At 42.6% G+C, this 12,461-nt stretch overlaps 1 protein-coding gene across 1 annotated transcript in view; it reads right to left on the bottom strand.

Annotated features, from left to right (window-relative positions):
• The window catches only part of LOC121869005 (filamin-A-like), a 209,885-nt gene extending 198,296 nt beyond the window's left edge, over nt 1-11,589 (bottom strand). The window contains 1 exon segment of the mRNA XM_042370067.1: nt 10,150-11,589. Coding sequence (XP_042226001.1) covers nt 10,150-10,495 — 346 coding nt within the window. The 5' untranslated portion in view covers nt 10,496-11,589.
• Between the last annotated feature and the right edge of the window lie 872 nt (nt 11,590-12,461).

The raw sequence follows: 12,461 nt of genomic DNA, 5'->3' as shown, positions 1-12,461 counted from the left end.
GCTGGGGTGTGGTTAATCTTGAGGTGTAATAAGCTGGGGTGTGGTTAATCTTAAGGTGAAACAAGCTGGGGTGTGGTTAATCTTGAGGTGAAATAAGCTGGGGTGTGATTAATCTTGATGTGAAACAAGCTTGGGTGTGGTTAATCCTGAGATGAAATAAGCTGGGGTGTGATTAATCCTAAAGTGAAACAAGCTGGGGTGTGGTCAATCCCGAGGTGAAACAAGCTGGGGTGGCTAATCTTCAAGTGATAATTTTCTCTTTATTTGATGTCGATTAAAATATAACAGCCTAGTGACACAATATAACAGCCTAGTGACACAATATAACAGCCTAGTGACACAATATAACAGCCTAGTGACACAATATAACAGCCTGATGCCATAATATATCAAACAAGTAACATTATTCTCCAGCTAACCCCACCCAGTACACAGGGAACAAGGTGGCAACATACTGTACAGGGGTCATGGAGAAAACCTCAGCCTAGATTATTATTATTAGAAACTGTTTAAAAATTTTTTGTTGGTGAAGTTGCATACACGAATTGGTGTTCATAAAATGGTAAGTGTATGATGAGTGTATGACCTATATACAGTATATCGGTAGAGAGTTCGCGTGTGTTTGTGAGAATGTGAGAGCTGGTTTGTCTTTGGTCACACACACACACACACACTTATTCGGGAATTTTCCAGTCTTAGTTTGCAGATGAAGAGGTGTTTTCCTGTACGTGTTAAGGATACTGGTCGTGTCGGGGAAATATTAATTACAAAGGTACAGTTGCCAGCAAAAGTCCTCCCACAACTTACTACACAGGGCTGTGGGAGAACTTTTGCTGGCAACTGTATAGTAAGATAACGTTTAACTTATTTAAATTTTCTGTAAACAAACAAATATATATAATAATAAATGAGAGAAAACATGTGGCAATGCTAACACACAAGAAGCCTAAAAACAACATATAAACAGAGACGAGACCTTACATGCAGCCAGCCAAATCGCCTCACTGGTCAGCTGAGGCCTGACGTGTCACTATGGCGAGAAACGATATTTGACCATTTTTGAAAATGGTCAAATATCGTTTTGCGGACGCCTACTCCTTATCGAACTAACCTTTATACTTCTTTACAAATTTCATCTGACCAGCCGTGACTTATAAACGCCATGACATATCCACACTTACAAATTTCTTCTCATCAGCTGTGACTCACTGGATGGTGGTTAACCTAGATATTTATTCATTCAAAGATTTCCCTCAAACAATGTCAATACTAAAGATCAATAGGATATAAGCCCCCACAACCCAGCTAATTTATTTAACAAGTTATAAAAATTTACCTTATATGATATTATCCGAATCTAACTCATGATAATTATATGTAAATCATTGAAGGGCATTGTTATTACTCTTGAGTTAATTATAATACATTCAAATTTATTTAGAAATGTACCTAAAATAATTACCTTGAAACTATAATTGTCAATATAATTAATTACTTAAATACATTTATGACCAAACTATCTTTTTTCTTCTTGTTCTGTACATTTCAAGTATTTCCCTTAAATTTGTGGGGTAATTTTAGAATTTCTTCATTTGTTTTCCTGTCAGTGCAGCTTATTCTTAGCATTAGCCTATAACATCACATTTCAAAAGCCTCCAACCTCTTTCTGGTGTCTGCTGAAAGTGTCCACGCTTATGACTCCGTAGCCTTTTCCAACTAATCTGTCAACGAGTTTTTGTAATGCCTCTTCATTATGTGTGATAAGAGCAGTATTATCTACATAGTGGATATTTGATATTACTTTACCATTAACTTTTATTACTTCAATATCACTAATAACTTATCTCATGAAGAATTCTGAATATATATCATACAATGTTGGTGATAGAACATAGCCTTGTCTTACTCCGTTTGTGAACCATATGTGTGTGTGTGTGTGTGTGTGTGTGTATTTTTTAGCTGACGGTAATAGGCTAAGAAGCTCCCCCTCCCCCCTTTCAGAACCTTGGGTCATATATATTGTTTAATTATTGATATATCGCAAACAAACCATGTATAACTGTTCAGGATACCCATTTCTGGCTCAATTTAAAGCTGAATTTATTGTATGTAAATATATAACGACTTGTAATCAACTTTCAAGATATGAGTGAGAAAAAACGTTTGAAATAGACGAAACTGCATTTACCGTCCAAGTCACAAAGTCACGCTTTTCGGAGAACAAATCCACCACTACTACTTCTCTTTTGACTAATAATGACCATTTTATAAACAGTAGAAGCAAGGGTAAACACCACATATTGACTTAAAGTGTTGTTGGAGACGACCGATACGGGAGGTAGTGAACTTCCCGAGAGCTACTCAACTGATCATGACATCTATAGTGATGAGATGAACTAATGATGGGAGGATAGTGTGTGTGTGTGTGTGTGTGTGTGTGTGTGTGTGTGTGTGTGTGTGTGTGTGTGTGTGTGTGTGCATTATTTATGATTGACATGGATAAGAAACTGTATATTTGATGTAGAATAAACATTTCTCCCACAAGAATCTTTTGTTTCACATTCTCCCATATTAACGAAATCAAGAGAGAGAGAGAGAGAGAGAGAGAGAGCTATAAGACATCGTATTAACACACTTCGATCTGTTTATGCACTTACATAATTATAAAAATTCTCGACTTCTGAAAACAAAATTTCTCTCCACCCGTTGACAAAGTGAACAGACTGAATACAAATATACAGTAAGTTCACGACCTCCCTATAACGGTCGTCTTAAACAACACTTTACGTCAATATGTGGTGTTTACCCTTGATACTATTCTTTATAAAATGGTCATTATTATCCGTTCCGTTACTTTATATGTTTGGCATCATTTGTCTTGATATACATAATAATGAAGAAAGAAGCTGTGGTGGTGAATGTGTCCGAAAGGCGTAATTTTTGGGGACTTCGACGGTAAATACTGTTTATTTCAAACGTTTTTTCCACTAATATCTTCAAAGTTAATGTTTTGAAGCTACAACACAGTATAAATGATTACTTTGAATTTATAACCATAAAATAATTACTTTGAGTCAACAACTATTTAAATAATGTCCTAGGCTGATCAAATAAGCCTTGTGTACAATTTTCATATATTTATTGAAATAATAATTGCTTAAAAGTGTGGAATGGTATCTTAATTAACAGTATTAAAAATTCATAATGGCAGATTAGAAAAAATATTAGACCCGTTATGGTTTGGGATTTTTAAACCCGCTGTAATTCGTTATTGTTGAGAGATATCACAAGTCTAATACAGTATAACAAGAAACGGTTAACGTTACTTTATACCGGTACATTAACCATTTGGCAAAAGAGAAAACTTTAGTTGCCAGTTAATGGTGTTGGGACTTTCTCGTCATGATCACCCGATACTGTGGGTAGGTGAAGTTCCTACGACTAAAAACCCTTTGTAATAGATGATCAAAGACCCTATGGGCCGCTGTAGCACCTTGGAAATTAATACGAATTCATTGTACTCAAGAGGTTAAAAAATTAAATTAAGCACGAAAATTTAATACACAACAAGTATCGACGCCCAGAATATGACAACACTCGGGCGCCAGTGTTGTCAAATGTCATCTTTTCACTTTAATATTTTTTTTAACGATGGAATCAGGAATTCTTCAGAAGGGGGCAATCGGGAGTGGGGGTGACACAGAGAAATGAAATAACCGTAATACAGAATAATGTAGCAATGACAGTACACAGCGTTGAATACCCCACACCATTAACACTTACCACAATCATAATCTTAGGTGGCATATTATTTATCAGTATAAATAATGAACGGTAAGATCAGCTGTGAGAACTACCATGTGGGTTTATCAATTAAAAAATCATAGTAATTTTTGTCACTGAACGTGTATGACACCAAGATACCACTATCAGATATGATACGTGGCAGCCAAATGACGTGTACAGTTAGTTTATGTCAAGTGGATAAGAACATAAGAACATAAGAAAGTGGGATACTGCAGGAGGCCGACTGGCCCATACAGGGCAGATCCCTTTCACACCCATCCCAGCACTTCCATGTGCCTATCCAACTTCGTCTTGAAGCTCCCTAGCGTCCCCGATCCTACTATAGCACTCGGTAGCTATTCCACATATCCACAACTCTATTACCAAACCAGTGCTTGCCTATATCCTTCTGAATCGGAATTTATCTAATTTAAAGCCATTTGTTCTAGTTATTTCGTTATTACTGAGCTTCAGAACATCTTCCATTTTACCCTTGTTAATCCCACTTACCCACTTGTACACCTCTATCATATCTCCCCTAACTCTACGCCTCTCTAATGAATGTAAGCCTAAGCTGAGATAAACATTGTGGAGGTATATGTGGAAGGCCTTCATCCACCAGACTGATAGAGTGATAGCTAGATTAGTCATACAACCTCCACACTGACTGATCATGTACCGTACGCACGCACACACACACACACACACACACACAGTCACTGAAGTGTACAAACAATGGTGAACAGTAAGTCGATTCAACTAAGGATAGCCCAAGATCATTTACACACACACACACACACATGCTACTAACCAGGACTGATATCTGGCGCCTTGTTATGGTAAGAGGAATACCATAGCAACCAGCATTGACCCGAATGAAGGGGGACAAGTGTGTGTGTGTGTGTGTGTGTGTGAGTGCTGCCTAAAAAATACTGATAACAAACTCTCAATTCTAAAAAAAAATACGCCCATTCAATAATACATACACTTACCATTAACGCCCAACGCTTATACTGGCAACACCATTAGAGCGACCATCACACCGTCACCCCCCCCCCCTCTTAACGACAGCCACCTCTTACATAATGACAGAAGACAATGACAGGCCGCTCCACACGTGAATTACCTGTCATAATGATCTAATACATTACCATAATCCCGCTATAGTGATATTACCCTATTAAAACGAGACCCCTTTAATACGAAGGACAGGCAAACCCGTTATGAGGTAATCCGCTAACATCTAATTTACACCTTAGCACTGTTCACTGGCATTACTCCTTAAAGTACTTTCACTGTACTCCCAGAGACACGTTCAATGTCTATTCCCTAAAAACACCATTCAGTCTATCTAAAAAGCACTGTTCACTGCCACTAGTCCTAAAAAGCACTGATGGTGGCCTAATGCTCCCATAAAGTCTTCACTGGTCACTGGTCAACACCCTATTGGAAATAAACAACCACTCTTAATGTTAATAAATCACCATCACCACCACCACCTTCCCATCACTCAACACTGTAGACCAACGTTCACCAAATATCAATCGCATTAACTCAAAAATAGCCGACCCAACCTAATATTACACTAACATACAGTAAAGGAATATAATCATAAACTTTCTTTTTCCTATTATTGGCAGTTTTACAAGAAATCATAATGAATGACACACACACACACACACAGAATGAATTATGTTTCTTAATTTCGTTAAAAGAATGTGTTTTTTGTATAACTATATTGTTTAAAAGGGTGAACACACGTCAATAGCTACAAAGGCCGTGATGTGATTCTTTTTAATATCTGTTTAATAATAATAATAATAATGACAAACGTTAAAGTGTTTATAGAAGGGATGTGGTGGTGACGGGGTGATAGTGGTGTGTCCAGTGTCCACCCACCACACTTGAAAGGGTAACACCAATAAGACCAGCGCCAGAGCAGATATTATGGAGTTAGGGTGACAACAATTAACTCCTTCCTGCTGAATATCGTTATATAAATATCTATCTATTATTTTTACATCTTCGAAAGGAACCTTATTAACCCACTTGTTCTGATGCCTAAATGTTAAAAGAAAGGCCATTATCTCAGGACAACGTCGCGACAAGATTGCATGGTTTGGTATGTGCCTGGAGACACAAGTATTTATTAAACTCACACAAACCTCACTAGTAACCATGCCTGGAGACAAGTATTTATTAAACTCACACAAACCTCACTAGTAACCATGCCTGGAGACACAAGTATTTATTAAACTCACACAAACCTCACTAGTAACCATGCCTGGAGACACAAGTATTTATTAAACTCACACAAACCTCACTAGTAACCATGCCTGGAGACACAAGTATTTATTAAACTCACACAAACCTCACTAGTAACCATGCCTGAGACACAAGTATTTATTAAACTCACACAAACCTCACTAGTAACCATGCCTGGAGACACAAGTATTTATTAAACTCACACAAACCTCACTAGTAACCATGCCTGGAGACACAAGTATTTATTAAACTCACACAAACCTCACTAGTAACCATGCCTGGAGACAAGTATTTATTAAACTCACACAAACCTCACTAGTAACCATGCCTGGAGACACAAGTATTTATTAAACTCACACAAACCTCACTAGTAACCATGCCTGGAGACAAGTATTTATTAAACTCGCACAAACCTCACTAGTATCGTTTACACCAGTCACTAATATAGCCGCCATTGGTTTGTTATAAAGAAGTTGAGTTGAAGACCTCCACTAGAGGCGCCACCATCTCACCCCGATTTACAACCCTTTTGTTATGCTACATAATAACTGTTAACAGTAAGATGTTTGGATAATATTTAGGCGTGATAATGTGTCCATAGGAGTGTGGTCAGTAAGTGTTAGCTGGGAGTCGGGGACAATGGGGTAATGAAGACTACGGTACAGGGCGACCCGTGTCTGCTCTAGGGGTGACTTGCACAACCCATGGTGGGGACTGAACTTCTTCACAGTTTTTAATGGTTTAATAGTGGAGCCTTATTGAGCCTCTCTCACGGAGACAGAAGGCTTCTGCCACACCAGGCGGGACTCATGGCCACAGCCACCGCCACATGCTCATGAAACTCATGAAATGTTTCTCAGTATTGGAAGCAACTTTTCGATTGTTGTCTCATGGCGGCGGCCCCGTTTACTCACCACTCGACATTTATAACGAGACAAAACCTGACTGAGTGAACAGATATCGTGAAATTTCCTTTGATGTTGTGAATGTCAGTGCGGGTGATAATTGTACACCGTGTGAACTATCTAGGCCACCACCAGCCGAGGTCGCTATACTGGGGTGCCGGCAACAACACACCCCTCCCGCCACCTCACCACCACCCACCAGCACCTCACAAAAAATATACTTTATTTTTACTTCATTACAACTTGTCAACTACACCTACATAAAGTAATGTATCAGGAATAACAACTAAATATACCAGCGAGTCGAAAAATTGTAGTATATGTGGTAAAAGCGGGATAAAATAGCGTTTTGGAAGATCATGTGGTTCAAGGGAGAGACAGACAGAGAGAATGGCCCGCGGGGACTCCCTCACCCAACCCCGCTAAAACACCCACAATAATCTCCTTTATCAACCATATTTTTACATTTCTAATGATATCTGTATTTTTTGAAGATTATAATCTTGGGTGAGTGGGTGTGGCAAGTAAGAAGCGAGGGTGAATCACGGCTGTAGTGGAGGAAGTCCGCCATGATGGAGGTATGCGCGTCTGTGTTCATCTGAAGTGAGACTTGCTGGATCGTGGCGTCCAGGCCGGCCGGCTCCACTCTCTCTCTCTCTCTCTCTCTGCCACGCCTCGGTAACCCTCTCTCTCTTTTTCTCTCATTCACACTAACCACAATACAATCCCACTCAGCCTCGATTCGGTTCACGGATGAAATCCCATCGAACAATTTCCCAGTAGAAAAAAACACATTTGACGGATTTTCTCTCAACAAATTCGCACCAGCTTGAGGCTCAAGTGTTACTAGGTTAGGTTATGTAAGATGGAAGACTCGTGACAACTGAAGATAAATTAAGTTGGGAGATATTACAATGGTTAGGTTAGATTGTTAATAGATTAGGATAAACGTGGCTTAGGTTAAGTTAACAGATTAGGCGATATTACCTACATTACCAGGTCAAATAAACGCTCATGTTAGGTTAGGACATTTTTAAGTTAGGTTAAGGTATCTTAGATTTAGTTAGTCATAGAGAGCTACACTAGGTTAGGTCACGTTAGGAAAGGCATGCACAGGTTAAATTAAGCTAAGCACAAGTTAGGTGTAAGAGAGGCAGTTACCTGATTTAGGCAAGTGAGAAGCAGCTGTCGCAACTCTCCCTCCCTCTCGCCCTTCCCATCCTCTCCCTCTCACCCTTCCCATCCCTCCCTCTCACCCTTCCCATCCCTCCCTCTCACCCTTCCCATCCTCTCCCTCTCGCCCTTCCCATCCCCTCCCTCTCCCCTTCCCATCCCTCTCTCTTCCTTCCCATCCTCCTCACCCTTCCCATCCTCTCCCTCTCACCCTTCCCATCCCTCCTCCCATCCTCCCTCTCACCCTTCCCATCCCTCTCTCATCGTAATATATAAATTAATGGTCATGTGTTCCTTCGTGGGTGTGGCAGTGGAGTGGGCGTGGTTATCTAACAGTAATGGTGGAGTGGGCGTGGTTATCTAACAGTAATGGTGGAGTGGGCGTAGCTTTATTATAACTTAACCAATCACACTTGTCTAGTTTAGCCTCGTAATATAATTCCCGCCCTTGTCAAAAATAATGATTCTCGTTAAGTAATATTCACAAAAACTAGACAGAAAATATACCTTAGAAAGTTTGTAATATATATATATATATTCAAAATGAAAGTATATAAACTATAGCTCACAGAAAGCAACAATATACCAAGCACAGTGATAGAAAGTACATCTGAAGAAAGTTGGAGAGTAATCTTAGAAAGTATAGGTATCGCTTATCAGTTTTCTCCTCAGTAAACTGTGTGAAGCCTTGTGACATAACCTAGGCTTCCTGGGTCAGCCTCAAGACGTTATAACCTATAGACTAAGTGCGACTCGGACAAGGTACGTACATAAAACTAGGATAATGAGACCAACGATAATTAAATAAGTTCATAATGATAGGCTCTGTGGGCGGTATGTACTAATAAGTAGCCAAATAAATAGCCTGGAGATATGATAATACAGGCCTTTGGTAGTCCTGTGTAGCCTCGTTTATAAGAAACTACCTGTGTGCGTGAGTCAGGTCAGCCAATTGGAAATAATTAAGGCTCAAAATATTTGCATTTCCGCCACACACACACACACACTTGCTGCTGCGGCTGTATTTCAACATCTGCTGCACACTCGCCCACAAGTGCTAAGGTTCAGGTACAGGTGTGGAGGCTGACCCGGCCACCTTTATAACACATCTGACTCATATACTGTATACCTAGAAATCTATAAATGGGGATGAATGGCGTTGGTGTCCGTTAATGGGTTTTGTAAATGGGTGAAGAATAGGGAAGGGGGTTGGTGAAGGTCGTGTGAAACAGGAGAGAAACTTTTCACAGGCATGACTGACAAGACCCAGAAAATCGAAGTACACTTGAAAAACCTACGGTGGTTATATGCCTCCCTCCCCGCCTACCCTTGTGGACCATCTACTGCACGATATGTCACTTAACATCACGATACGCTGTGTATTTCTGCTTTTCACATAATCGAACTGCTTCACATAAATCATGGCATTGGTGTATTTACGGCGGTGACGTGGCCAGAGCGCATGCGTCTATTTACACTTTGAGATCCGTAAAGTTTTATACTGTACTTAAAAGTTTTGCTCTACGACAACACACTAAAACCGTCACATGACTAAAACCACAAAAATACTCTTTCATTCTAATTCAGCTGTCGTAACCTGCCCGGGTCTGTTGATAACGAATGTGTAACAAGTGAACTAGATACTGTTACCACCTCGTATAATTAGGTTGGCTTGTTCAGTAGTGTAGCGTCCTTCTGTGACACACAAGACAGATAACCTCCCAAAACCAATCTACAACACACACACAACCAGCCAGCCATTCGGATGCGGCCAGATGCAGCCCCGGACCGCTCATTAGAGAGGAAATAGCACACGTAGCGTCTAGCTAGATTGTCTAACCTCCACTCTAACACACACCACCAACACAAATATCTCGCCTGCACAATGACTGTCAGGCCGTTGTCAACCAGAATAACACATACCCAGGGTACATAATACGTCAAGGTCTGGTGAGACGGCACGTGGGGCCTGCCAGCTATAGGCTACGCTCCCTCTCAAACTTGACACAACTTAACTCACCTATATTGATGATGCGGATGTTTTCGTCTCTCTCTAGGAACTGTAAAGCCACCGATACATTCTCCAGCTTCTGACTTTTGAAGTTGGGTCGTTTGTTGTGCTTGGGGAGATGCTTGCCCGAGAGCACCTCGATGAGGGCGATGAGCCTGAGGCCGTCGCTAAAGTCGGTCTCCAAATTGCCGATGTGTTTGTTGACAGACTTGAGGTGCTCGTTGGCCCACCGGGTGAAGGTGTTCTGTTGGATTCGCTTCCACTGAGCATCCTCGGCCAACTCTCGCTCGGTGGCAGCCATCTCGTCCTCGTCCTGCCCCGCCTGGCAGTACTCTGACGCACCTGGGCCGTACATCCTGGACCCACCTGATCCTGCTGCTGTTGTGGTCACGGGGGGAGGGGCCACCACGCGCGGGGCGGGGCTTCTCGCTTACCTACACCAACCCACGACACTCTTTTAAACGCGCCAAATTCGAAGTGTATTGCTGATATGTTGACTGTGATTTCCTTTATTATCCGGGCAACCGTAGAGTGTCACGTCTGGCGGTCAAGTGTGAGTGTGTGAGGGTGAGTTGGCGACAAGAACAACCCGTAGTAATGTCGGTAGCTAGAGGATGGGTGTCCGTTTCCTGCGCACCTGCAAGCTACACGAGAAGTCGGTATTGCGTTATCTCTCCACTTATCTTCACTTGGTGTCAGTCACGGTGAGTTATCACAGCATCACCACAGTGGCCGCAGGGGATGGTAGCGGCAAAGTATCCACGCCGCTTGCGGGTCAGAACCAAACTGAGGTGTGGTGGCGCGGCGCCAGCCTAGACACCAAAATAGCCAGAGGGCTGAGGAGGGTCGCGCTGCCCACGCCCGGCCGCTGTGGCTCACCCAGCAAGAATAGGCTCCACTGTCTTGTGTTCCTTCACCAGTGTCGTGCACGTCACTCCAGGAGGGCGGGAAGCAAAGGGTGTCTAGGGTGTGGCGGCAAAAGTCAGGGCCTCACGTGTTGCACTCAAGCAGGTGGATGATGAGCTGAGTGGGGACGGGGGCACCTTCCTGACGTAGGGCGCTCACGCTGGGTGCTCGGGCAATAACCCAGGTGATATACACCGGTGATGAAGTACGCCTTGATCAACACACTCCACTGTCAAGTTAACGTAAACTGGCGCCACAAGATGAAGAGCAGAGGCTGTCAGCTGCAACACCGCGGAGGTGGACTCCTGTAGGCTGTCTGTTAAGAGTTCAACACTGTTGTTAAAGAACAACTTAATCGTAACTTTAATAACAAGATAAAATAAACTCGCGCGATGAATCGAAGATAAAATCTTCTAAGATCCAGCGCGATAAAAAACTGAAGAGTTGCAGGAGGAGCTCCCGAGGAAGGCGGTGAAGGGTAGGTCGGTTAGGGTGTAGGGAGGGAGGGAGGTTCCTGCACTGCCGTCTCGGGTCGCTGGTGGTGGGCGACTGACTGGCGGGCGGCGGGGCTGAGCTAGCTAGGGGCCTCTACTCTCTCTGCCTCTCCTGGGTCGTGTGTCAGAGGTGGTCAGGGGGAGGGAGGGAGAGAGCACTCCACCTGGAGGCTCAAGATGATGGAGTGGTGGAGGGAGGGAGGGAGGGAAAGGCAACCAGAGGAGAACGATAACTATACCAAATAAAAACAAATACAACAATAATTAACACAGCCAAGAAGAATGAAACAGATCATTGTTAATTATCATCAGTTGCAACATAATCACGACGCTGTTAATTGATTCTTAAATAACCACAAACATAAAACTTAATGCGAAATATCAGTACAAGTTAACTAAAGCGTCCAAGCATAAACAACAGGTAGAATAACTTTCATACGCTGACGGTACAGTATAATGAAGGTGATGCCTTAAACTAGATGTGAAGCTCAATTATCCTTGAAACACCACAACCAGAGGGAAGACTTGGTCACACACCCGGCAGGTAGGTCATCCACGTCGCTGTAGGGTGTTGGTGTTGGAAATATAGTTCAAAGCCCTGGAGGAGACGCAGAGAAGTAGGCGTTTCAGAGCATAAGGGCGGACAGCATTGAGGGGCCATAAGGGGAAAGCCGCAGCGAAAGAGGAACCTGTGCTAGGATGCGGGGGTGGGTGGGTGGGTGGTGGTGTATTGAGGGGGGGGTGGATAGTGGATAGGGGGAGGAGGTGATGGTTGTGGTGGTAGAGGATAGTGGAGGTCGGTTAGGAGGGGGGAAGGAAGGAAGGAGTGGAGGGGAGGGGAGGGGAAGGGGACACCTACATCAGGTGTTAGGGTCGGGGTTACGTGCCCGACTCTCACAGTAAGCGGGGAGGGGAGGAGGG

The sequence above is a fragment of the Homarus americanus genome, unplaced genomic scaffold, assembly GCF_018991925.1.
Source record: "Homarus americanus isolate GMGI-L3 unplaced genomic scaffold, GMGI_Hamer_2.0 scaffold24694, whole genome shotgun sequence".
NCBI classification, from domain to species: Eukaryota; Metazoa; Arthropoda; class Malacostraca; order Decapoda; family Nephropidae; genus Homarus; species Homarus americanus.
The sequence above is the reverse complement of the archived record's forward strand: the minus strand, read 5'-3'. Positions and strand labels throughout refer to the sequence as shown.